Consider the following 25,861-nt stretch of genomic DNA (forward strand, 5'->3'; position numbering starts at 1 on the left):
TGGAGAGCTATATTTGTTTGTAAGCTGTGAATTGATTGCAGTAATACGCTGAGTGCACAGCGCAAAGTTTCACTGCTATTTATTTACCAGCAGAAGCACAGAGCATGTTTATGTACTGGAAAGTAACTCGAATTTGGAGATTTAATTCCTCCCTGTAGCCAACAGTATATAGCAACACTACCAGGCTGTCTCTATAAGAAGAGAGAAGATCCCAGTCTCCAATTTCCACTGTGTAGTTTATCCCATTTGAACTCTTCACAAGGATGACGAGACTTACACAGCAATGCTACTTCCTTAACAGATCATCCCGTTGGATTCACAGCAGTATCTACACATCCTTATGCCATCCGCTAATATGGCAAAGCTAACATGTCATGGAAAAGATCACCAGATTCTCTTCCGGTTTGTGCACACATGCACCAAATGATCAGCTGTGCTGGCATCATTGCTGCTGGTGGGAGTCAGGAGAAGGCTCTCCAACACTTGGAGCAGCTGGTGGACATTGAAAGGCTGGTGGTGAAGCATTTTGACTAGTATCAAACATTGTACTGCTAATGGAGATGGATGTTCTGCACTGCAGTAGCGGCTCATCTTCCAAGGAAGCTCTTGGTGTGATAAATAAAACAGGTTTAGTTGTATGCAGCATTGAGCTTCAGTAGGATTTAAGCTTACAAGATACTGCACAGCTCTCAGGTGATCAAGCCCTTCTGGATGTGTGCTAAAGATAGTCAGGATACAAAAGAAGTCACACACTGCCACACAGCATCCAGCTGCTTGGGTTTTGGGTTGGATGATCTCACACACATCAGTGCATGGCAAGGAAATCTGCAGCACCGTGCCCAGTCATTATGGAAGCCTAAAATTTGTTGGGAACAGATGCTTTCACAGCAGTAGAAGCTGTAAAGTCTTTGTCTCTTCAGTCCTTTGTGAAAGGTATGGTCCAGCTCTGCTCTTTCTCCTGCTGGTTAAACCCATGGCACTGATAACTAGTCAGCAGAGGCTGCTCTGGGTTTTTCCTAGCCAAGAGAAGAATTTTGCTTCTCTTAGAAGCAAGCATCTCTAGAGATGACCCTGCAAGCAACACTTCACAATTTCAGATAAATATTTCTCAAAAATAAGCCAAGTTGTGTTACCATTAACTCACACTGCTTTGTTCTGATGCTCAGAGAGAAAAAAACCCCTACCTACATAATCCAGTCTGCAGCTGAAATAAGAGTATGTGATGAATTAGCTGAGTAAAACCAAGCCACAAGCACAATAACAATTAATAGCTAAGTATTTACCTCCACTTCACCATGTGTATGCTTATATATACACACATATACATATATGCACCTTCCAAACAGATAGGCACAGTACTCACTCTGAGTGGCATAAAGGCCCTCTGTTGCCTTATCCTCATGCCCATCAAAGTCTCTGCTGGCTAGCTGCCTATTGGCTGTCTCCAGTCGTTCTGCAAAAAACAGGAAATACTTTAAGTATAAATATATGTATATAAAATTGTAGGCAAACCAAGAAAATAAGATGCGTGCCAGCGGAGCAGTATAAATAGACTCTCTGAAGGAGGACATTAAAATGGAGGCTGACACATACATAAAAGATGAAGCCTTTGACCTCTTCCATGAAGCTGTGTCGTTCAGATTTACAGAAACCGGGGGGAAAGCCTCTGCCATTCACAGCTGACATGTCCAGGCAGTTCATCTCTCGCACTGTCCAAAATGCAACAAGGCATCTGCAATCTGAATTAACCAGCTTTGCAAGGGGATGGGTGCTTTCCTGCAGTGAAGAGCTGCCCCTGGTGCCTCCTGAGGGAAGGCAGCCCCCACCCCATTAATGCCAACCCTTGGGGATGCCCACAGGAAATGAGGAGTTTTTTGCAGCCAGGGATAGTTTCCTGGGAAGTTTCCAGGGAAGATCCTGCCTTCAGATTCTTCCCTTCTCCAAAAAGACCATGTGACCCATCTTGCACCATTGCAAAAAGGTAAGTCAGTTTGCAGAAGGCATCTCACTGCACGAGCAGGTACCAAAGTACCCCATTAGGAACCTGGATTGGCAATAACCATCCAACATACGCTCCACTTCCTTCCTCAAAAAGATACACCCTCAATATTATGTTTTAATACAAAAAAGAGATGGCCTTTGATACTCGCTACTGGTCTGGGAAGGCACTGAACTTGGAGATTAACGGGTAGCACAGCACTGTTCTACATTGCAGTTTGCTCTGCAGCTCATTAGATCTGGACACAACATTGTGACTGGTGGCCTTGCTCTCACATCCATATTTGCAAGTGCTGAACACAAAGGCACCATCAGGAACTGACTCTCATATTTTGCCAGGCTTTTTTGCCACTACAGGGGTGACAGCAGTTTTGTCTTATGCCAAGGGGCAGGGCCTTATTTCTCATTACATTTATCTAAATAGTGTGTGAAGTCACTGTTTTAAAGCCTGCTGCTCTGGAGCTAGTAAGTGAAACACCATGTCAACCAGAGGAAAAAAAACACACAAGCAACTGTAACGTACCACGGAGATCCCTGTTGAAGTCATGAAGTCTCCTAATTTCTCCTTCAAGTTTGTTTCTCATTGCTTTGTCCAGAGACTCCCTTTTAGTGGTGGTCTTGACCAAGCCTTCGTAAGCTTCTGAAATCCTCTGAATCTCTATTTCAAACTGAAAAGAGAGAGAGGTCCTGTTAAAGCCCTGCAGGAATGTGTCCTGCCCCAAGGTTTGTCCAGCGTGTTTTGATGAGACGTGAGGGTACAGGCAATGCTCATGCCAAGTGTCACACCAGGAACCAACTCTACAAATGACCCATTTCCCTGGCAGAGGATGGTGTGAAGCCCCAACAACGCTGGAGGCTCCTGCAGTAGGGACCCCTGCAAACGGCCTGAGGGGCAGCTCACCATGCCACAACACCCCACTGGACTTGATGGAACTGTTTGGTTGTTTTTCCTCTATGACTGAGGTGGGTGCTTTAATGCCATCCAAGAGGAAAAACAAAGGAAATGCTGTATTTGTGTAAGCTGTATGCTCCCTGAGAAAGGGTTGTAGGAGGCAACATTTATTATTCTGCCAGGTCCCTGATACAAAACTTATCTCTAAGCTGTGTATGCCATCAGAAGTATGTTAAGCTCAGCTGTGACCTCACGTCAATTTTAAACTATTGTGGTCCATTTCTTTCCATCCTTGACTGAAGACTGCGTTATACAAGAAACTCTCTATAACAGACTGAACCAATTGTTTTGGTTTTTCAGTCTTCTTAACTTCATCTCCTCTAAATCTGGCAAACCGCAGGCAGGGTATGCAGAGGAAGCCCTTAGCAGTGAACTTGCATCTTAAGACCTGAGCCAAAAAGGCTGACAGGAGATTAGTCCTGGGCAGAGTTTTGCTGTCCAGCTTAATCCATCTAACTAATTTTTTTAATAAGATAATGTCATGTTAAGTGATACAGCTTTGGTAAAATCTTTGCTGCAGGAATGATCAACATTGATGTGGTAATCTGTTCCTGCATGCCTGGCCCTTGTGTTTGTGGAGAAAAGCTTGATAATGTGCACAGGCTGGAAACCACAAGATATATATAGCCTCCCACATACCTTTCTAAATCTGGCACTTTTTTGGCCTCTTGAATCACGGCTGGGACAGATGCGTGATTTTTGAAGCCAGGGTACGAGCTCACCTTCACTTGCTGTGGAGTTAGGTCCCTCTCATTAAGCTTTAGGTGTGATTTGCCAGGGATGCTGCAGCTGTCACTTGGCTTGCCCGGATTTGGTCAGGCAGTTGGACTAGATGACCATTGTAGGTTTCTTCCAACTGAAATAGTCTATTCTGGCCTATGACTATGACCTACAATTAAAAGCCTATCTCATGTGAATTTTCCAGAATCAAAGCACTTTCCCAATCATGACTACATGATCCCAATCAGACATCATGCTCAGTTGGGTGCCCTGACACTCGTCAGTTCCCATGCCTCCACTCTCCAAGGTGAGTCACTACATGCAGGAAAAGATGCCTGCTCCCGAGAGCTCCTACCACAGCAAAGCAGACTTGCCAGCACAGCAGTGGGTTTCCACAGCCCAGCAGTCTGGCCCAACGCTGCTGGTTACCACAAGGGCTCTGCTTGGCCCTCTATATGCTGTTATTTCCCAAAACACATCACCATGCAAGTCTCCTGCAGCCCCGAAGGCAAAAACTTACTGTGTGAAAAGAAAGAACCTCCGTCAGCACTGAATAAAATTAAAGGAGAGCAGAACAACAGCTACAAATTGTGTCGGTGTTTCTCAACAGCTCTGGGATTTCCTTCTCCTTCTTTTATGGAGGAAAAAACCAGTTCAGCCTCTTCTCTGTCTGGTAGCTCCTGGAGGTGACCCACTCAAACAACCCACACACATGGCATGGGGAAGAGCCAGCCCAGCCTGGCAATTAAACTTCAGCAAGATAACATCTCTCAGAAGAGGGAAAATAATACTTTGCTTTTGAAGAAAAAAAAGCTCAAAATGAAATGTGCGCAACTCCTCTTCCAACTCCTTTTAGGTAAGAAAACCAGGCAACTTGTCAAACAGCACAAGGATCAATCACCACCTTGTACCTCTCTGCAAAAAAGTCTGTTCACACACAACTGAGAATACAACAAGCCTCAGGGCTGATCTGCTCGTCCAAATGCCCAGGGAGCCCTACAAGTCAAGTTGATTTTCTCTAATTTCTTCTATTCTGTAATGAATAAAAGTGATGGGAGGGTGGTCCTACCTAGAATAAAACTGTTATGCACAGACAAACAAGAATTACTCCTCCTGACCCTTCCACTTCCAACAAGAGGGAAGAGTTTTCACACCCAAAGTACGTAATTTAACTCAATCACATTTTCAGAGGTGACGTTCAGCTGAAACTGTGGGAACAGAGGAGCACCTGCCCTGTCCTTGTGTTCAAATACAGAAAAAACAGCATAGGAGGGATACCATGCATTAAGGATTTGGTTTCCTGAAGAAAGAATGCACTTGAGTATGTGTTTCACTTTAATACTTCGCTTACATTCCCCCAGAGTCAATGGGACTCAAGTCCATGCTCTGTTGACTGAAGTGAGAGTTCAGCCCGTGCTTGAATACCTTTCTGTTGGTGTCTGATGCAATCGCCTTGCAGTGCATCCAAGATAAAGAGAGAGTCATTTCCAAGAGTGAAAAAGAAAATTGGAATATTTATAGGGCATTGCACTCAAATACCTTTTACTGAACAATGCAGCTTTTGTAAAATTAATAGCTGGAATATTTCTTTTTGCCCGCAAAGGCCACAGGAGAGTTAGCATTAAAGTCTTTGCAGATGTCTTCACAAATAGTTAATGTTGCTGCAAAAATTTTTCAACTAAGTTTAGGAAAGTCTGTGAATAAACTCAACTCATCTTGTTGCAGAGGAGAAGGCAGAAAAGACAGCAGCTACAAAACAACCGGTCTTTTTTCTAACCCGTTTGATCAGATTGTCACAGATTTTTCCCAAGCTGAGGCTGGGACATGGTCTCTCAGAGATGCCTCTTCTCCTGTGAAGGGTGTCTCCAAGAACACCCTGATCTGCACACCATAGAAAAAAATTGAGCTCCTATTTAGACTCCTAAATTCAGTGCAAAATGACCTGCAGTCTAAGCTCCTTGGTGTATAAGTGGTGGGAAAATAGAAATAAAGTAGTAGTGTAGGATCCTAAATAAATTATTTGGTCTGAACCCTTGGGACCCAAAGCCAGCAGACCTGGGGAGCATCTCTGCTTTGCCTTTAGTGAGTCTCAGTTTTAAACAACTTCCACTTTTTTGATTTGACTCTTCATCTTCTCACCCCAGGCAGTGCTCAAGATATTGCCCTTCTCCACTGAAAAAACCTGCATGCATATAGAAAAGAGGGTGCAGGATCTCTTAAAAAAGGGGTTCTGAGCAAAATCTTTACCAAATGGTCTTTCAGGTAAGGGGGCAGTGCTTTTAAAACCAGCATGTTCAAAGACGGACGTCTAACATCAGTTCTTAAAGATCCACAGAGCTGTCAGCGAAAGCCTCTAAGACAACACAGTTAATGCCTTTCCAAATAATGAGCAAGCCCATCGATGGCTGTTACACTTCCAAAGAGCGTAGAGGACCACACAAGCTTATTGTGGTGGACAAGACTGCTTGGGACAGATGTGCATGTGCTCTTGAAATGGTCCTCTCTTGCAGCTCTAACACCTGTGCAGATGGTGCAGGACCCAGCTGCAACAGAAGCAGACTCTGCCTGTGGGAGACCTCCAGGAAAAGCTTCAGTGAGACCAGCATGGAAGGATGGAAGGGGAAAATACCCAGTTGAGAGATATCTGATGAGTTGCCCTGTTTTGCCCTAAAGTCAGGGGAGCCCATAAGCCACAAGATTACAGTTCTGGGAGACCACCATGGAGAGGCAATGGTTATAGATGGCCACTGGTGCATCCTCATTGCAGTGACACAACTGTGAAGAATACCTTGGGGAATCCAAAGACATCAAGATGGTTGTTCTGCCCAGGCCCCATCCCCACCTCTCCACGTACCTTCTGCAGCTTGTCTGCCTTCTCATAGTAGCCCTCCAGCTCCTGACGCAGCACGTGGTTCTCCTCGGAGAGCATCTCTACCATCTGCTGTGCCCGCTCCACTATGGCAAAGGCGTCAGGTGTCAGCTGCTGGCCCGGCAGTGTCGGAGTCTGGGCAGCAGCAGGGGCCGGCAGTGGGGGCAAGGAGCCTGGGAGCAGAGGGCCTGCAGTGGCCTGCGAGGACATGGGGCTGTGCTGCTGGGCTGGCGGCGGCGGAAAGGGTGGTTGGCATTGTCGGCTGCAGGAAAGCACACACGGATGAGGTGTTAGAGCCGCGCACCCTCGAAATGTATGCAGCAGCTTTCACCTAATGATTGCACAGTTTATTAATAGTGTTGTAACTGTGTGGTCATGATTACGGTCTTCAGTCATTCCTAAATATCAGCAATCACAGCAGGGAATGGGTAAATTGTCTCCTCGCCTGCCCTTGACAGTGATGTACACATCTGGCATGAACAGATAAAGGAAGCACTGACTCTAGAACAGCATTTTTGCCTAGGTGTACAGTTAATACTTCAGCAGCAGCCAGCCTCTTCCTGCCTCCCCTTGCCACAAACGACACTGCTGAGAAGCATAAGCCGGCAGGCTTGAAGGAAACACATGGGATGCATTACTCACCCTTCAAACACCACTCCCTGCCTGGAGCAAGACCAGCTGATTGGCCAAGCTGCGAGGCAAAAGGAAGTGATGTGAGTGACACAGCGTCCCTGAGTGCCTTTAGTAAGCGGCAAAGGGAAGGGCTGCTGGGGAGATGCTGGAGCCACTGCTCTGGTCAATCACAGTGAGCCACAAAACCTGTCTTCCAGTGGGAGACTTCATTGTGTCACTCCCTGACTAAGAGCATCCATCACTCAGCAGGCTCATATCAGAGAAAAATAAGAAGTGAGCTGGTGGCAGATCTGCTTGTGACCAAGGATTGCTGATGGGGGAGGGCTCTTTAATCCACCAGAGTCACAATTTGCAATGTCTGGGGCATAATCTAGGAGGATCTCTTAGCAGTGAGGGTAACCCTGCAGCTGGTGGTCAGGTGGAATGGGAACCCCTCCCTTCTGTCCCACCTGCCAGCCGTGTAAGCTCAAGAAGGGAGACGACCCCTCTTTCAAAATAAGAAAATTTAGGCAGGGCACAGCTCGATGCTTGTCTGCTCAAGCAGACATCTCCATCCATTGCACAGGCAGTCTCGGAGCTTCGGCAGGGTAAGCGGTCCCACGCAGAATCTCACTGTGCACAGGCTGAGCCATTCCTCAGCCCAGAGGCCAAAGCTGTGAAATTTTTACACTGCACTGTTTTAAGAGACTCAGCCCAGACCATGTGGGCCATCGGTGTCAGAGTCCAGTTTGGCTAGAAAATATGCTGCTGGACCCTATCTGAAGTCTGCATTCTGGAACTTGTATTTTAGCTTAACCACAAGCTATTAGGCTGTAGATATCATCACCTTTATTTCTGTACCCTGCACAAAGCACAAGACATACTGAACAGATGTATTTACCCTACCTGGCCTCAAAGATCCATGAATGCTATTTCTTTGACAGACAATTTTGTGCTATATTAATACAGAGTAATTATGGTTACTTGTCTTCAGCACCTACACAGTTTCTTGAAACAGGGCTTTCAAAACCTCTCAGTAACCCACCACTACCTTCAACTGCAGTAGAACAAGCTGAAAAGTGAAGGTAATTTTAAAGTCCTTCCCTAAAAGTGAATAGCGCTGCTATAACAAACTTGTCTCCACCAAGCCACACAATGGCAAAGAAAGCCAGCAATTTAGTCTTATCTTCTGTCCAAACTACAGTGAAAGCAAGTGGGGTTCTGCAGGGCCCCAGACACAACACACACACAGCCCCATGCTCCTATCCCAGCTTTGCCCAATGCATCACCTGTGGCACTGAAAGGTATTGAAATGGAGTAAAGAGCGTACATGTGCACACTACTAACCTGCCCAGAAGCACAGAGCAGTGTCCTTGGGAAAAAGATTCCATCCAAGCTTCCTGCAGCCAGCATTGAGGAAGCCTGTGCTAAGCTCACTCTGGGCTTGGGATGACTTTTACTTGCACAGCATAGACATTCCCTAAGGCTGTGTCTCTCCTGGTAAATTAAATATCCATGAAGGCAGCTCAAGAGCACAGGAGAGGCCATTCCCCCTGGGCAGCTCCCAGGGCCAGAAGGGTTTGCTCTCAGCCCCAGGAATACCAGTTCTCTAGGAGAGGTGCAGGCTAATAACTAAGGAGCTACATGTCTACTAAAAGTGGATAAAACTTTCACAAAGACAGGAAGTCAAGGAGGTGCTGTATGACACTTCACAACAAAACACACAGAAATTCATAGAATCACAAAATGGTCTGGGTTGGAAGGTATCTCTAAAAATCGTCTAGTCCAACACCCCTGCCATAGGCTGAGGCACCTTCCACTAGAACAGGTTGTTCTAAGCCCTATCCAACCTGGCACTGGACACTTCCCATGCTGGGGCATCCACAACTTCTCTGGGCAAACTGTTCCTGTGCCTCATTACCCTCAGCATAAAAAATTTCTTCCTTTTATCTAATGCAAATCTACCCTCTTTTAGTTTAGAACCATTGCCCTTTACCCTGCCACTATAGGCCTTGGTAGAAAGTCTCTCTCCAGCTTTCTTATAAGCCCCCTCTAAGTACTGGAAAGCTGTAGTAAGATCTCCTTGGAGCCTTCTCTTCTCCAGGCTGAACAACCCAACTCGGTCTGTCTTCATAGGAGAGGTGCTCCAGCCCTCTGATCATCTCTCTGGCCTCCTCTGGACCTGCTCCCATGGGTCCATCTTATACTGGGGACTCCAGAGCTGGACACAGTACTCTGGGTGTGGTCCCACGAGAGCAGAGTAGAGGGGGAGAGTGGTCTCCTTCCAGTTACTAGCCATACCATGACACAACTGGCTTTCTGGGCTGCAAGTGCACTTTGCTGGCTCCTGTCTAATTTTTCATCCCCAAGTCCTCTGCAGGGCTGCTCTTTATCCCTTTGTTCCCTAGTCTACTGAAGAAGTGTTTTCCCTGCCCCAGATGGAGTTCCTTGCACTTGGCCTTGTTGAACTTCATGAGGTTCGCACAGGCCCACTTCTGAAGCCTCTCCTGGTCCCTCTGGATGGCATCTCTTCCCTCTAGCAATTCAACCGGCTGCAAAAGGCCTTCCCCTTCAAGGCTGTAGTCCCAAGGTACCCCCAAAACCTCCAGATTAATCCACCAGCAATGGATTAAGATACTGCTCCCTGCTCATCTCCTTTTGAAGTTTACTGCCTCTCCAGCCTCATCACTTCTGCCTGCTGCTTAGACCTTGCAGCAGGATGCCCTGGGGGTCACACAGACCTGGAAGGCCTGTTTTACCTTCCTTAGACCAAAATCATGTCTCCTGGCAGTGCTTGGAGACCTGAGGCCATGCGAGCCAGTAAGCCCATGCAGCCTTGTGCCAACTTTCTCTGCAAATCACTAGGACAGCCCACCATAGCTCTCACACCATCCCCACAGTACCCCTTTCCTTCTGGTGCTCCAGCGTGTGAAACATGGCAAGGGACATCATGCCTGTCGTGGGACTTCCATATTTTTTTGCTCAAAAATCTGAACAGTAAATGACATCATGAGTGAGGGATGTCACTCACAACGAAAAGATGTTCAACAAGCAAATGTGAATGCAACCAAACACGCAGCACCTCCTCAATGCTGCTGACAGCCAGTCTGCGCTCACGCGTTTTACCATAGCAATTAATCCAGATCAGCGTGAGTTTGTTTGTCTTTACCAAAAAAAGGGACACAATTGATTTAAAGCAAGAAAAAGCTTGGCTGTTACACCCTACTAAGACACAGATTTGCTGTAGGTAAATATTTGCTCACTGCTTTATGGGAATAATGGAGACCAATAGAATTGAATTGAACTCTGAATCTAAAACAGTAGAGATATCAATTTTTCTTTTTCATTATGAAGCAGAGTAATCTTTGTTCATCAATACACCCTTTTGACCCTTGCAGGAGCTCTTCACACGGCACTTTTGGGAAATCTCAACCTTTCATCAATTCAACATTTTTTCATCACTTTAGTCTGTCTAGGTTTACACTACAGAGGAAGGAAAGATCCCAGGGATCTCCATTTTCTTGAACTGCAAATGACTTCTTGAGCTACTAAAGATTTACACCCTGTAGCAGCAACCAGCCACCAAAGTCTCAGCAGCCACAGCCGGGATTCTCCAAAGTGTTTTCCAACTTGGAAACTGAACAGGTACAATCAACTTTATGCCTTTTGAAGCATGGCTGTTCAACATAATTAACATGTTTCTTACTTTCCTTTTACTTGTTTAATCTGTCTCAATTTAGTTCTGACTTAACCAACTGCAAAATCTCTGAGTATATATGCAATAAAATCAACACAGCAATTCACATTAACAAATCAACATTTGTAAAAATAGGAGTGTTCTAACATCAGCTTAGTTCCCATCCAACTTCTCATGTAAATCTCCAAAGAAACGCAGCAATGAGGATTACCCTGAGCTCCTTCAGGCTTAGTAAAGAATGACATTCTCAAAATGCTTCCACTGTATTTTAAATGTTGATCTTATTCGGCATTACAGCACGTTAGAATCTTTCAGCCAAACACATTCTCATCAAAAATCATCCTTCTTAAAAGCATGAAACTGTGGAACATTATGAGTTTTGGATATCTCTGCAACACCTCAGCTACATTTCTATTAAAAACATATTTTTTTCATTGACATTATTATAGTAGGGCCCCTGAACGCTTCTGCAATGCAATGTAAAGAAGAAAAAAAATAAGGAAACCAGCTTTTTGAAAAGGGAGCACAAGCAGGCAGTGAGGCTTTCAAGGGCTACTGTGCTGAGGTCACCAGGCTCTCTCTCCTTTCAGGAATGTATAGCTTGCAATATATATATAACAGCCTGCTACCTATAGCTTGCAATACAGCATCTTCAGCAAAATACTTCACCACAGACCTCACCTTCATAAGAAATTCCTCAGATTTTGGGGCCACCCAAGACCCCAAATTCAGGCATGGTCTTAATACACCTCTTATACTGGAAAATCTGGGAGCAAGAATGACCAACATAGAAGAATTTGGGGGAAATTTGTAGCTGTATGTAGGAATAAGAAACCCCAAAATGAAAAGTAATTATAAAGTCCACTTGCTGCTGATGGTCAGGAAATCATAAATAGAGAAGAGCTGCTGTTCAATAAAGCCAGGTAGTATAAGAAATAAAATGAAAATGCCTGTAAATATTCTGGAAAGGAAATCCACCTCTGCCCTGCTACAGGTACAGTGAAGCTCTCCTCTATGTAGGGAGGGAGAGGGGTCAGTGGAGAAAGGACTTTGTTTCCAACATACCATGGCATTTCCATAATTAAAATGCCCTCCTCTAACCTATTTAGCTCATCTTTCTCTGAATGCTCTGCCTTCCTTTGCCTCTAGGGCAGACTGGCCTATTTCATCTCTCAAAGACTCTCCCAGGGAACTTTATCTCCTAACATGCATCTACTGGGGATGCTCTGGCTGAGTCAGCGAAAAGAAAGAGGCGTTTCTGGGATGCAGTTTTCAGAAACTGCCTTAGGCTTTTACCTTACAACTCAAGTAAAAAAGTGTGTGAAAGGTGCTTATTCCTGCCCATTGACTGGGAGCATTCAGTCTGTATACTAATCTCAGACTCAGGTGTTTGCCTGACTTCACTATGACTTTTGCAGTCATGAAGCAGACTTCAAATGTTATTCTTTCTCACTGAGAATAACATAGAGGAAACAGTGTTATCACCATGCAGGAAAAAGACAGGATCCTGGGAAAGTCACTAAGCCCAGCCTGATGGTCACGGCGCAAGGAAACACAATTACAGACCCATCATTAAATGCCGCTACAACCCGAAATGGGATAACATTTGCCATAGCTCAGACATGGCCCTCATGGCATATTCTCTGGCTTATGGAACCAACAATAGTTGCAGCACCTTGTAAACGCAAAGGTTTACTTCAGAAACCATTTTGCAGACTTGGATTCACATCTTCTGAATTAACTGGTTTTTTAGTGACATTTGTTAGTGCTGGAAAGATTTGGCCCGGTTTCTTTGGGGCAATTATATAAAGATTTGCAGGGCAAAATGATCATCTGAAAAGACATGCTGTATTAAACACATCTTCCATAGTTAAGAGAGGAACAGGATACTGTATTTCCTCACAGAGATTCACATCCAGAACAGATCCTCTTTCTAAAACCAGCAAAAGAAAAGCTCTGCACAACTAGAGGAAACAACTGGGATAATAACAGAGAAGGATAAGGAGGAACGACATGGGAATCACCTAGGCTGTGGGAATAGCTTCATTTCTCTTTATTTTAATGTAAGGTATATCAGAACAGGAGAGGATACAAAACAAAGCTCTTCTGCAGGGCTGCCAGCATCCACATCAGCTGGAAGTGCAGCCTCCAACCCAAGCTCATGCTTGGGCTATCCTCGCAGAGAAACGCCAGCACAAGTCAGCTTGGGTGTGACATCCCTCGGCTCAGCCACATTGCCAGCTCACCCGCCTGCCTGGGGTGTCTCCGGGAAGAAAGGGAGCTCCTTGTAGTCCTGTCAGCAGCCACAGACATGTGGTTGAATTAGTAAATATCAACAGGTTGTCTGAAAACAGCGGGAGTATGTGGGGGGGGGCTAAATACACAAATAACCAGAGAAGCCGCAGACTATTCCAGCAGTTAAATATAGGCTTCTACATCCTGGCAGGGTGGAATTTTATGAGGCACATAAAGAAATGGGATGTATTTAAAAACAGCACAGATTTATCCTTTTCATTGATTCTGCATGCTGTCTTTTAAAATGCATGGATTAAATCAGAATTAAAAGCTGCCTTCATGATTGTCTTCTGCATGTAGCCACAAATGAAGCCCCCTCAGTAAGCAGTGGTATTTCCAGTTCAAGGCTTCATTTGCATTATACATGCTTTTTATTAATTAGTGCAGAGAAAGAAATCATTTGGGATAAAAGACATCAGGATCTGACAAGGGCCACTGGGATCAATGAAGAGGATTCATTGCACCAAGTGATCTGGATCACTGCTTAAGCAGGACACAGAGAAACAATACGGACTTAAGCAGGTCTAAGTTCATCCACCCAGGAAAAAATACAGCAAGCTACAGTAAAAGGGTGGGAAATACTATCCTGGGCTGTGACAACCCTCACATGCCTGACCGGATAACAAGCTATATGGGGAGATCCTGGGGTGCCAACAGCAAGTGTTAATGAGCTACACAAACAAGGAACACTGAGTCGCATCGCAGAGGTGTCATTACATCTGATTAGCCTCTGGTCCAGCTGGTACTGAAACAGTGTTCAGGTCAGCTTTCCACAATGAAAAAAGGGGTTTTGACAACGGTGAAATAAGTACAGGACTCCAGGCTCCATCTGTTAAATGTATTAAAGGACTGATAGCATGGGGCTCCTTTGCTGTATCTGACAAAGATATTGCAAAATCTCTGGTAACTAGAAAATACAGATTGAAACTAAGATGCAGATCTATGCCAGAGATGGCAATTAGCTAGTGGAACAAGTCTGTAAAGGTCGTGATGAATTCTCCAGACGGAGAGTGTTATAATCACCAGGACTGAATGTTTCACAAACTGGAATTAATTCACGGCATTGTGCAAAAGACTAACTTAGATTAGTTCCAAGCCCATTTACCTAACAAGCTGTAACTTTCTGAACATGCACCTAAGAAAAGATAGCAAAGACACTATTAAGGAATAGCTGTAAGTCTAGGAAAGGAAAGGTTTTGTAAAGATTATTACACTTGGCCAACTTAAAGCATTCAGAAATTGTGAGTCAAGGCCCCAGGCATCAAGCAACTGGCCTAAAAATATTGGTATTTTAAAAGGAAAAATATTGGTTCATTTTTATTTGCCTTCTGGCTATTTTGTCTTTTGAGTTTCAAGGTTAAAGCTCTGCTCTGCAATTGTGATGTCCATAAAGCAGAAGTCGCTAAATCTAATTTATATAAATGCTGAGATTACTGCATCATATGACTTTGGGAGTTCTTCAGGAAAACACCCTTTAGAATAAATTTCAAGATTTCACTCTGATGATTATAAAGGCAATGTTTCCTTTAAAACCAGTCACAGCAAAAAAACCAAAGCCAAACCAAAAAAGGAAATTAAGCAGCAGCTACGGTTATCCCATCTCCTTCAACAGTTTCCTGCCAGTGTTTGTCCATTTCCAGCCACGTTTCCCTTGTCAAAGAAGGACTGGGGGGGACCCTATAGGTCTTTTCCATCCCTGGTATCTGTGAGTGCTTCTTCTGGATCAATGCAGCTCTGTGCTTCTCTCCTCTCTTTTCTGGAAGGCAGAAGCCTTTTGCATGGCCCCTGTCCAGAAGATGCCAGGAAGGACGGGCTGGGGAACTGATATGACCAAGACAGAGGAATGGAGATACTGGGATACATGAGATTCCCACCTGACCATGGGTAAAGCTGTTTCCATTAGCTTCTTTCCCAGGCCCCCTTGATGAGCTGAAAGCTGGAATTTCACACCTCGCTTGCCCTATAAGTTAAAAAACAACCCCCACCCCTTCAGTTAACCTTATGAAACCACGTAGTCCCCTACCTCAACATTTTCTATCAAGGCTTTCCATCCTAGCCAGGCGGCTGGAAGGGAGCCTCCCCAGAGCACAGGTAATGGAGGAAGCAGTGAGCAAGGGCAGAGCCACAGGAAGGTCTGTGTTAGGGAGCAACCCAGCAGTATAACACAACCCCCGTCCCTTCTCCAGCAACTGCTCAGGGGCTGCCACCCAGCAAATCCTCTAGTAGAGACTGATTTCCCTGGATGTCCCAAGGTTAACCTGTCTTTATCCTCTCCAAAGAGGAATATTTGGAGCAGAGATCACTTTGTGAAATTGCATTTTAACCATCCCAGACCTGGGCAAGCCCATCCTGTGATGGAGCCTGACATGTGCACAGGGATGCACTGGAGCACAGCTGCTGCAGATGGAGAAATGACAAGTGATGAATGGCAAACAGGGATTGCAATTGCTTCCCAAAAGCTTATGTCAGCCAAATCTTCCTGGGTAACAGGACCACAGTGGGAATCCTGCAGACCATCGGGCCAATTATGAGCTGGGATAAGCACAGAAGAAACCAAACCAGTTCATACTGATTGCAAACAAGTCCAGGTAATGTCAGCAACGAATATTTCAGCGCACCCAAGCAATAGGAAAGGTTGACATTCCTGTGTCAAAAAACATAGAAAGAAGCCTGAGATGAGGATGAAGACCACCACTTTGCTGAGACCCAGAGGCTTGCTGTCTGATATCTGCACAGCCAGATTTCCCCCCAGTCACTAACACTGTGCAAAGCAAGGCCTCAAGATACAGTCTGCAAATGAGCAACCGTCCTGCTCGTGCCTCACAGGCAGCCAGCAGGAACACATATGCAGGAAACATCCCCCAAAATCCAGGCACCATGTGAAAGGAGCCAAGAAGGACCCGAAAATACCCACCTGCACACTAGGACCCAAACTGTCTTAAAGAAAGCATATAAGAGACCATACACCTTAGAACAAACCTAACTTTGGTGAAACAACCCCCACCATGTCAACCTCCTAACCTACATCTGTAAAACCATGCTGGAGTAGCCAGCAGGGATAAATGCAGACCGAGAGGTATTAAGGCCTTTGCTGAGTTGCAAAAAAGATACCACTAAAGATTGCTTTAATAAGTCTGCAAAACTCAGCAGCTCTGCTCTGCCATGCTGCCAGTCCTCTGCTGCACAGCATATCCCTGCTGCAAAGCATATCCCCGCTGGTGCCTCTGCACCTGACTGGAGGGATATTTCTCCACCATCATGCAAAGAAAACAGCACACGGGGGTAGCAGGCATCCTATCTGCAGTGTGATTTGGGAGTTAAACTGTGCTGCCTTATCAAGAATGAGCAGTGACAACCACCATGAGCTAGTTACTCCCCATAGCTGCTGGGGTGATCCTGCAGCACCTCAGCAAAGATTGAGGACTGGCATGGAATCAGCATTGAAATCAAGGGTTTTCTCAGCATTAACATTGCTGATCAGGTACTGGTGAAAGGTTCTGGAAGTGGCCCCAAAGGGTTTCCCACTTGACATCACAGCTGTTTCAAGTTAGCTGAAGCAGTGTATGTAGCACCTGGGTCTGCTCACTTATATGGACTCAGCAGAACAGACTCTGTGAGTATTGAACCAGCATTTTCCAAGAGTGATAAAAATACTCAAATAAGCTCATTTTCAGTGGGGATGAATCTGCACAGTGGTGGAGATGTTTGTTGGTACTGCAAATGGCTGCAGGAAAGTATGGCCCCTGTTGTCCTCACATTTGTATAGCTCTTTCTTTGCACAAACAGACGTTTTTGCTAAGGTCTTAAAAGTACTGTCTTGCTCTTAAAAAATTGCATAAACTCTGCACATGTTTGATTTGGGAATCAAAACACATGTGTAGCTGAAGGAAGACCACTGATGCTCAGCGCAGGCACTCCACTTGTTACAGTCACCTTGCAACAGTCACCAAAGCCACGCTCTGAGTTCCTCTCTATCTTGACACAAAGCCTGTCATTTCTGCAAACATGGAAAGGCAGAGCATTCCCTCCTGCATTTCATGCCTCACACATTTTGGAAAGGAAGAGCCAAGTCAGCTGCACCACTTTTTCTCTGTGTCTGTGCTGTGGTAAATTTACTGTGTGCAACTTAAGGTGATGCCAACAAAATCTTTGGAGATTCTGGGGTCAGAAAGACCAATGAGGCGCTTGCAACATGTTTTGTTCACACCAAACAACTCCAGCCTTCCAAATCCAGCAAAGTAACTGTCCAGGAGGTCAAAGAGACAGTGATGAGACAGAGAAACACTTGCATTCAGGTACTGCAAGGAAAAGGAGCCCTTAATGCATGGGCTCACCTCTGAAGGCAAGACCTGCATTGCTTGCAGGGATCAGCGCACAGCCAGCAAACGCTCTGGATTATTTTTAATGCGCTTGGAATAAACCCGTGCTCACGGGGAGGCCTGGCATGAGGGGCCCAGTAGTGTGAAAGCCCCACGTGAGCTCTGTGGGAAGATTTAAGTAGGGTGTAAGTGGCGTACAAGCTTTATAGAGCCCTCTAGGAGATGTAGGTGCCTCCACCAGCCAGCCCTGCCATGGGATGTTATGTCCCCATCACAGGGTGTGATGTCCACACCACATTGGTCCTCACCATGGCTGTGTTTACACAAAGCCCAAGACCCACACATGCTGGCTCCTCCAGCAAGGGCAGGACCAGTTGCCCCTGCACACCCCCCCACGATGGGCATTACCTGCTGACCCCATACTCTGGGGGAGGCTGGTAGCGGACCAGGGCCAGCTCTGCCCGGGCAGGCTGGGGGTTGGCATAGGCGGCCTTGAGGACGTCCTGTGTCGGCTGCTCGCCATAGAAGAGCCCATGCTCCTGTGCCTTGCTGCCCGGGGCTGCTGCCTTGGCTTTGTAGGGGTACTCGGGCGGTGGGCCCCGTGGGTCTGTGGCCTTGCCAGGTGGTGGGGCTGCCTTGAAGCCCTTCCCGCCTCCCGGGGCTGGAGGGTGCTGCTTAGCCCCATTCCTCTCCAGTGAGAGCTGCATGATCCTTTCGCTCAGCGAGCGGACGTGGCCCTGCTTCAGCTCCTTCAGTGCCTCATCCTTATGAGCCTGCCCGCTGTTGGCCCGGTTCACTGTCGGTCTCCCCTCCGTCCTGGACTTCTGGCTGGAGGAGCCATAAAAACCTGGGGTGGCAGTGGTGGCCGGCTGTGGGGGCTGGCCACGGAAAAACTGAGACTGAGCTTTGGCCTCCTCATAAGTGGGGAGCTCCTCGGTGCCATGCGGGGGCTGTGGGGCCCGGGGCTGCTTCTCCATTGCAGCACCGTCCCCCTGGTGCTCCTGCCCCTGTGGTTCCTGCCGCCCTGATGGCTGGACCATTGGCAGGTCTTCGGGAGCAAGGTTTTCTGCGGAGGAGAGTGTGCTGGCAGTGCTGTTGGAGGGGCCGGCACTGCCCGTCGCCTGGTGCTGTATGGCCAGCAGGTTCATGTTCTCGCTGGGGTTGCCATACCTCAGCCGCTCCTGGATCAGGCGCTGCAGGACGGTGCCGGCTGCCACCTCCTCTGCCCCTCGCATCTCCGTCTCTGGGACCCGGCGGAAGCTGGGTGGACGCAGGGTGCAGAGGGTCTCCTCGGCTGGGCAGGGAGAGAGAGGTTGCCATTAGCTCTGCTGCCCAGGAGTCCAATACCCCCACTCTTTCTTACCTGCTACCTCCTACGGCTGTGACTCTGTCCCAGATGCACTTCAAGGCCAGTGCTCTGACAGCAGAGGGGGCATGGTTGGAAGTCACCAAAGGAGGCAGGGCCCTCCTCCCTGCTCATCCCCCCAGTCCCAGACCCTAATTCTGTTTGCAGTGAACACTAAAAATACATTCCAGTCCCCTCCTTGGCCCTCCCTTCCATAATACTCCAAGCATCCCATATCCAGAGCTCTGAACTCCCTTCCAAGTCAACAAGGGACAGGCCATGTCATAGGGAAATTTGGTATTTTCTAAAACACACATGATAGGACAGGACAGCATAGGATAAGATAGTTCAGTTGGAAGTGACCTACAGTGATCATCTCGTCGCACTGTCTGACAATTCAAGGCTGACCAAAAGTTAAAGCATTTTATTAATGGCATTTTCCAAATCTCTCTTTAAACTCTGACAGGTTTGGGGCATCAACTGCCTCTCTTGGAAGCCTGTTGAGCACTGGAGATGCCTTGCATAGCTTAGAGAGGCAGCCTGTATGCCAATACTAAACGAGAGGCTATATTTTTGATGACCGAAACCATAGGTGTACTGCATGCCATAATAAAATAAATCGCAAAATGTGTCACAGAAAAACTGTGAAATGGCACAGAAAATAAAAGGGTCCTAGCAGTCTAAATAAAGAATAATCTGTGATTTGGCATCTTCCTCTAAAACTGCCATTTCCCTTCTGGTTGATAATGCTGTTTCTAAGGGAGTCAATACTAACTGTTGTAATTTTGCTGGGTCAGCACAAGGAAGATATTATGGTCGTAGATGTAACACCAGCATTTTCAAAAGAGCAGCTGCACAACCCTAACACAAGCTACTGAAGTAATTCAGAGCCAATGGCACCATCTTTGCACTACATACACAGTGGAGCTTGCCTAGAGCTAAGCATCTAGAACCATTTGGACAACACTCTCAGGCACATGGTGTGATTCTTGGGGTGTCCTGTGTAGGGCCAGGAGTTGGACTCGATGATCCTGACGGGTCTTTTCCAACTCAGCATATCCTATGATTCTATGACATAGCCATGGCTGAGAGGTTTGAAATCCCTCCCTCCTGGAGCCCTCCTTCCACTCCCATCTCAAAAGTGCTGTAAGATATCTGCCCGAGCAATATCTGAGCCCAGAGGGATGTTCCTGAAAGACTCCAGTTCAGACAAAAGTGAGAATAAACTCAGCTCCAGATAGAGTCCTCCAATGGCCCTAGGCATGAGGAGGTGCTGTTTCCAGTTCAGTTTTTTGAGATCATTCTTGGTAACTTTCTCTCTCCTGCTGTTTCCAATTCTCAGAGAAGTTCATCAGAAGGCATTGTTTTTTGGCATTTGAAAGTGGTTAAAAAACAAATTTTCTCTTGAGGCAGGTATATTTCCCTGAGGTTTCATCAGTTACTGCACATGCTGTGGGACAAACTACATGCAACCCTGAGGCCAGAGGGAAAGAAAAGCCTTTGACTTGTAACAATGAGAATAGGTCATTGCCACTAACAATTCTGTGGCAAAGCTTTAAAGATGATTGTGGGGCTCAAGAGGGAGAAAAGATTCCCAGATTGCTTCATTCCATGCCTGTCCTACAAGATACACCTCTCCTGCTTTCCCTGATACAACATTATCTGCCTGACAGCCTGACTCACTGGGGTTGCAGCCCAGTCACCAGCTTTCAGAGGGTCTGTCAGCTCCTTGGAATGGTGTTTGAGCCAGGAAGATACACAGACACACACATCTCCATCTACCTCTGTGCTCAACGGCCAAGTATCCATCTGCTTTATGTATCCCTGCAGTTACAGCAAACTCTTACTGCTTTATTCATGTTACGACAGCACACAGCAGCCTCACCACACTGGACATTTTTGCAGAAAGGCAATAATGTCTCCCTAACATATCAGAAAGCTTACAGTCTAGGTTGTTAGGCAATGCCTGAGACAAGCCTGAGGAAAGTGGATAAAGCCAACATCACGCAGTCAAGGCAGCTCTTTATAATACATCAGGATTTCCACTCCTGTGTTAGTCATGTCAGCATCCTGGGAGATGGACTTTAATTGCCTCTAATTGATGTCCAAAGGGATCGACTACAGTGAGCTTTCAACAGGGTGCCTGCGGTCCTGCTCCATCAGCAAAAGAGCCGTGGACATTGGTCCAGCTGTGCAGTGAAGAGCAGCCATGCCCTGAAGGACCAGCAGAAATGCTGCACCTCCACAAGCACAGGTGACAAGTTATGATGGGTCATAACACTCTAGTCAAAGGTAACTCCTCTTTGACTCTACCAAGGATTAGAAGTGAGCCTTAACTTCATAAATTTCATTTGTAAATGGTCTAAACTGCTCAATTTATGCTTTGGGAAGTAAATGCAGTGGGTTCATACAGAAGTGTGGCCACACACTTACCAGCTTTTTCTTTGGCACTGATCACTTCAGCTGTTAGTGGAGAAACATCATGCCTGCCAGCAAACAACTGGTGATCCTGGTAAAGAAAGCCAGCGTCCTCCAGTACCTGGACGGGGCTGGTAGGCTTGTAACAAACAGATGTGGAGCCTGTAAGAAAAATGAATGGGATGTCAGTAAAGAAACCACTTGAATGATAAAATATGAAGCCACAACTTATGACAGAAATCCAAAAAAATTTTCTTGAGCATGGCTAGGGGTGGAGAAACCCTTCTGAGGCCATTGAGCAAATCAAGTCTTCTGTCCTCACCTCCCAGATAACACATTAGCTCTGAGGAACAAGAGGCAAACACCAAGTCATCAGTGCTGTTTCAAGCACCAAACCAGCCTGGTCTTCAAGGTACAAAGTAGGGCTTATAAGAGCTAACAGTGACAAGTCACAAGCTCACAAATCAAGACATGTCCCCAGAACATGAGGCCAAGAGAGCCAGTGTAGAACTGAAAGAGGGAGTGGGTAAAAAGAAGGAAAGGTGAGGACACAGCCACACATTCAATAGGGCTTAAGTCTGTGAAAGGCTTTACCACAAAATCTGCTCATGAGTAATAGTTTAGCAATACAGAAAATTGCTGAGACATAAAATACAACCAGTGCTATCAAGGGAGAGAGTTTATAAATCACTTCGTCCAGATGTTCTTAATAAGGTAAGCAGTGGATGTAGCTGGAGGGCCATGGGAATTCGTCTGGCAGACAAACTGCACAGGAGCTGCATGCCCCAGCTCCAGCATCCCACAGACATTGATGGTTGGACTGTGCTGATTTTGGTTGGGATAGAGTTAACCTTCTTCTCAGTAGCAAGTGTGGGGCTGTGTTTTGGATTTGTGCTGGAAACAGTGTTGATAACAGAGGGATGTTTTAGTTACTGCTGAGCACTGCTTACATAGAGTCAAGGCCTTTTCTGCTCCTCACTCCACCCCACCAGCAAGGAGTCTGGGGGTGTACAAGGAGTTGGGAGAGGACGCAGCTGGGACAGCTGACCCCAGTTGACCACGGGGATATTCCAGACCATATGGCATCACGGTCAGCAATAAAAAGCTGGGGAAGAAGAAGGAAGGGGAGCACTTTCAGAGTGGTGGTGTTTGTCTTTTCAAGTCAGTGTTATGCATCATGGAGCACTCCTGTCCTGGGGATGGCTTAACACCTGCCTCCCCAAGGAAAGTCATGAATTAATTCCTTGTTTTGTTTTTCCTGTGCATGTGGCTTTTGTTTTACTTATTAAACTGCCTTTATGTCAACCCACAAGTTTTCTCACTTATACCCTTCCAATTCTCTCCCCCATCCCACCAGGGAGGAGCAAGCAAGTGGCTGCATGGGGCTTGGTTGCTACTGAGTCACTACAGTGCCCCAGCCCCTTCACAATCAGTGAGCAAGAACAAGCCCTCCTGGCAAGGAACAAGGCTCATTCTAAATCTGTTCTCAGGGGTACTCTCCAGTGTGCTTGTTTTAACAAGCTGATACAAAATGCATCACAGCACTGTTAAGCCAGGAATGACATTGGCTTGACCTCATAATTTATGCCACAAATGACACTGGCACAACCCAACAATTCAAGAAAGACACAGACAGACTGGACAGGATCCAAAGGAGAGCCACAAAGCGGGCTGTTGAACCTGTCTTATGAGGAGAGGCTGAAGGAGTTAGGTCCTTCCTCCCTAGAGGAGAAGCCTAGAGGGAAGCCCTCATCACAGTGTTCCAGTATTTAAAGGGGACTACAGAGAGGACAGAGGCTCTCTCTTCACAAAGAGCCACATGGAGAAGACAAGGGGTAACAGGTACAAGTTGCACTATGATATGTTTTATCTTGCCATAAGAATGAAATTCTTTGCAGTGAAAACAATCATTCACTGAACAACCTCCCCAGGCATGTGGCAGACCCTCCATCACTGGAGGTTTTCCGGATGCGACTGGACATTGTCCTGGACAATCTCATCTAAGTTGCTCCCTTCCCTCAAAAGATTAGACCAGATGATCTGCTGAGGTCCCTTTCAATCTGAGCCGTTTTATGATTCTATGATTTTTTACTTCCTACTTATTTTTCTGAGCATTCACTCATTTTTGTAAAGAGAAGGTTCTTTGAGGTTCAAATCTTGGAGATGAGCATCTCCTGACCCCAAGAACCTGGCACAGCAGGGATACAGCAAAATCACTTTCCATTCACCCCACTGATTGTCATAGGTTTAGACTAAGGGAACGGCCATTGATCTCTGGCATGGCCACTGCCATGGCCACTGCCAAGAGACTTGCTTGAGCAGGAGGTGAAGTGCTCAAAGTGGCACCAGCAAAGCATCCATCTGTCCCAGTGGGGCATCTGTCCACCCCTGTGGGGCAGGAAGCCCACAAACACAGAGACCTGCAGCACCCTACTCTTCAGGAAAAGCAATTGGCCATGAATGACCTGGATTTATTAATCCTGACTGCTTGCTTTGTGCTCAGCTAACTGCACGCTCACTGGCATATATGACGCAGGGAAGATGCTTTGCTCCCCTCCTTACATACAGGTCATTGCTAACTCCATGCAACTGCATGGAGCAAGGCAGCAGGAGGGTCATGAGGGGGTAGGATCCAGCCTGTGTTTTCTACAGGCACGAAGACATTATTTTCTTCTGTGCCTAGAGGAGAGGAAATAGGCATTTCTGCGAAATGTTAATGAATTCATCACTTTACCATTCATATTATGCATGAATGTTTATAGCAGTTATCTATATTTAGAGAGCAAGAGGGAAAGACTGCTCGCTTGAGTAGATCTAAGCTGAATATGTTTGTGAAAACAAGCATGGTAGACTGGTCTGGAAATTGTGCTGATGCTGACACAGACTCAAGAAAAATCTCAAGAACCCTGATTTCCAAAATTACTGGCCTATTCTGGTAGAGAATAGGATTGAAGACATCCTTCATTCCTTCTCCACACACAGTCCTGCATTGGAACTTGAAATCCTGGATGAAACAAGCGAGTTTTGAACCTGAGCCTGTTTTATGAATACAAAATAGATTGGGGTGAAACAAAGAAAATCTGCACACTCAAGGAAGATGAGCAGCTTCAAGCATTACAGGCAACCTGAACAGCCTGCAGATACTGGCTTGGCCTCACCACTCACCAAACAGAATTCAAGAGAAATAAACTGTTAGTAAAACTGTATGCTCACCTTCTGCATTTTGAGTCTGTAGACACCCTTGAGTCATGGCTTCAAATTTTCTGAGATAGAGAACAAAGACATGCTTTTTCTATAATAAGAGCAGAAATTCTCACCTAAACTTGTCTAACTTGTTTTTGGTTGTTGTGGCAAAGCAACATTCTACCGAAATCAGGACAGGTAAATTCCAGCATTTGCCAAACTGATCAGTTTCTGATCTCTGTTACATCAGTCAAAATCAAGTAGCTTGAACTCAGCCAAAAACTATCGTACTTTGTTGTAGCCATGTTGATGTTTTATCATCATAAAATGATGTCATGATGTTTTATGATGTTAAAAATGATGTAACGATATTTTATATTCATTCACAGTAGGTTTTAATAAAATGTCAGATGTAACTGGCAAAGAAATGCAGATTTTGTGTAACACAGAAAATAGTCGCCAAAAGATCAGTCCTTGGCACACAGCCACAATCCAGATCATGAGCAGTAAGGTACCACTTGCAAGTTTAGTGAAGCCTCATGAGCCATTTGGAGCACGGCAAAAACCTTTTTTCTTTCCCCCCTTGGTGTCACTGAAGCCTCCCAAATCCCAGCTCCCCTCTCTGAAGGGAAAGGCTTTGCTACACCCAGCTCTATACGGGATGAAAGGTGCCCGTCCCATGTTCAGGCACTTGTTCCTTCCCCAAACGTCCTCATTCCTTTACAATGCTCACCAAAAGAGTAATTTTCATCCCTATAACTGATTCCTGGTGTCAGACCAGTGGTGTCCAGCAGCCATGAGTAAGCAGCCACTTGAGGGCAATCTAGAATGAAGACCATCACCACTCCAAGGACATGTCCCTGGGGAATGGCTTTCTACCCATATCTAGTCCAAACATCCTAAGACACAAACCACAGCTGCTGCCCTATGTTTTGTGACTGCCACTACCAAAAAGAACTGGCCTTATCATGTCTGTAGGTGCCTGCAGGCAGCTGCCAGCTGTGCTGTGCCCTCTTCCTCTCCCCTCCCAAAGCCAGCCCAGCCCCCCACAGCCCCAGCATGCCAGGATGCAATCCAGTCCATAGACATCACGTCTTCAACTGCCATATATGCAGTGTCCCTTATAGCTAGCTCTGTAAGACATGACCACATCTCTGGCCTAGTTCAGTCCTTTCTAAATTGGGTAGCTGCTCCAGGCCTTCACTTCTGCATTTCTACCAGCTCTCCTACATCTAAGTGACTGCCTGACACCAATTCATTTGTTTTCTTTTCCTTTTGCTTTTAGATAAGCATGCATTACACTGTACAGAAGCAGACATATTATCCTGGAGGTTACTGCATAGCAGTAGAATTCATTTGAAGATTCAGAACTATTTAAATGAATCAGTCGCTAAGATTAACACCAGACAGTCAGCCAGGACCCAGAGACAGAGGAGCAACACTTAACCATTTC

The 25,861-nt window shown here is 46.1% G+C and overlaps 1 protein-coding gene across 1 annotated transcript in view; it reads right to left on the reverse strand.

The window, feature by feature from the left end:
* AMOTL1 (angiomotin like 1) overlaps positions 1-21,449 on the reverse strand; it is a 43,511-nt gene extending 22,062 nt beyond the window's left edge. The window contains exons 1-5 of the mRNA XM_027642925.1: positions 21,241-21,449; positions 17,871-18,756; positions 6,525-6,801; positions 2,522-2,666; positions 1,364-1,453 (exon numbers count right to left, since the gene is read on the reverse strand). Of these exons, the coding sequence (XP_027498726.1) occupies positions 1,364-1,453; positions 2,522-2,666; positions 6,525-6,801; positions 17,871-18,697 (1,339 nt within the window). The 5' untranslated portion in view covers positions 18,698-18,756; positions 21,241-21,449. The remainder of the gene's footprint in view (positions 1-1,363; positions 1,454-2,521; positions 2,667-6,524; positions 6,802-17,870; positions 18,757-21,240) is intronic.
* Between the last annotated feature and the right edge of the window lie 4,412 nt (positions 21,450-25,861).

This window comes from Corapipo altera, unplaced genomic scaffold, assembly GCF_003945725.1.
Source record: "Corapipo altera isolate COAL_440 unplaced genomic scaffold, ASM394572v1 0, whole genome shotgun sequence".
NCBI lineage: Eukaryota > Metazoa > Chordata > Aves > Passeriformes > Pipridae > Corapipo > Corapipo altera.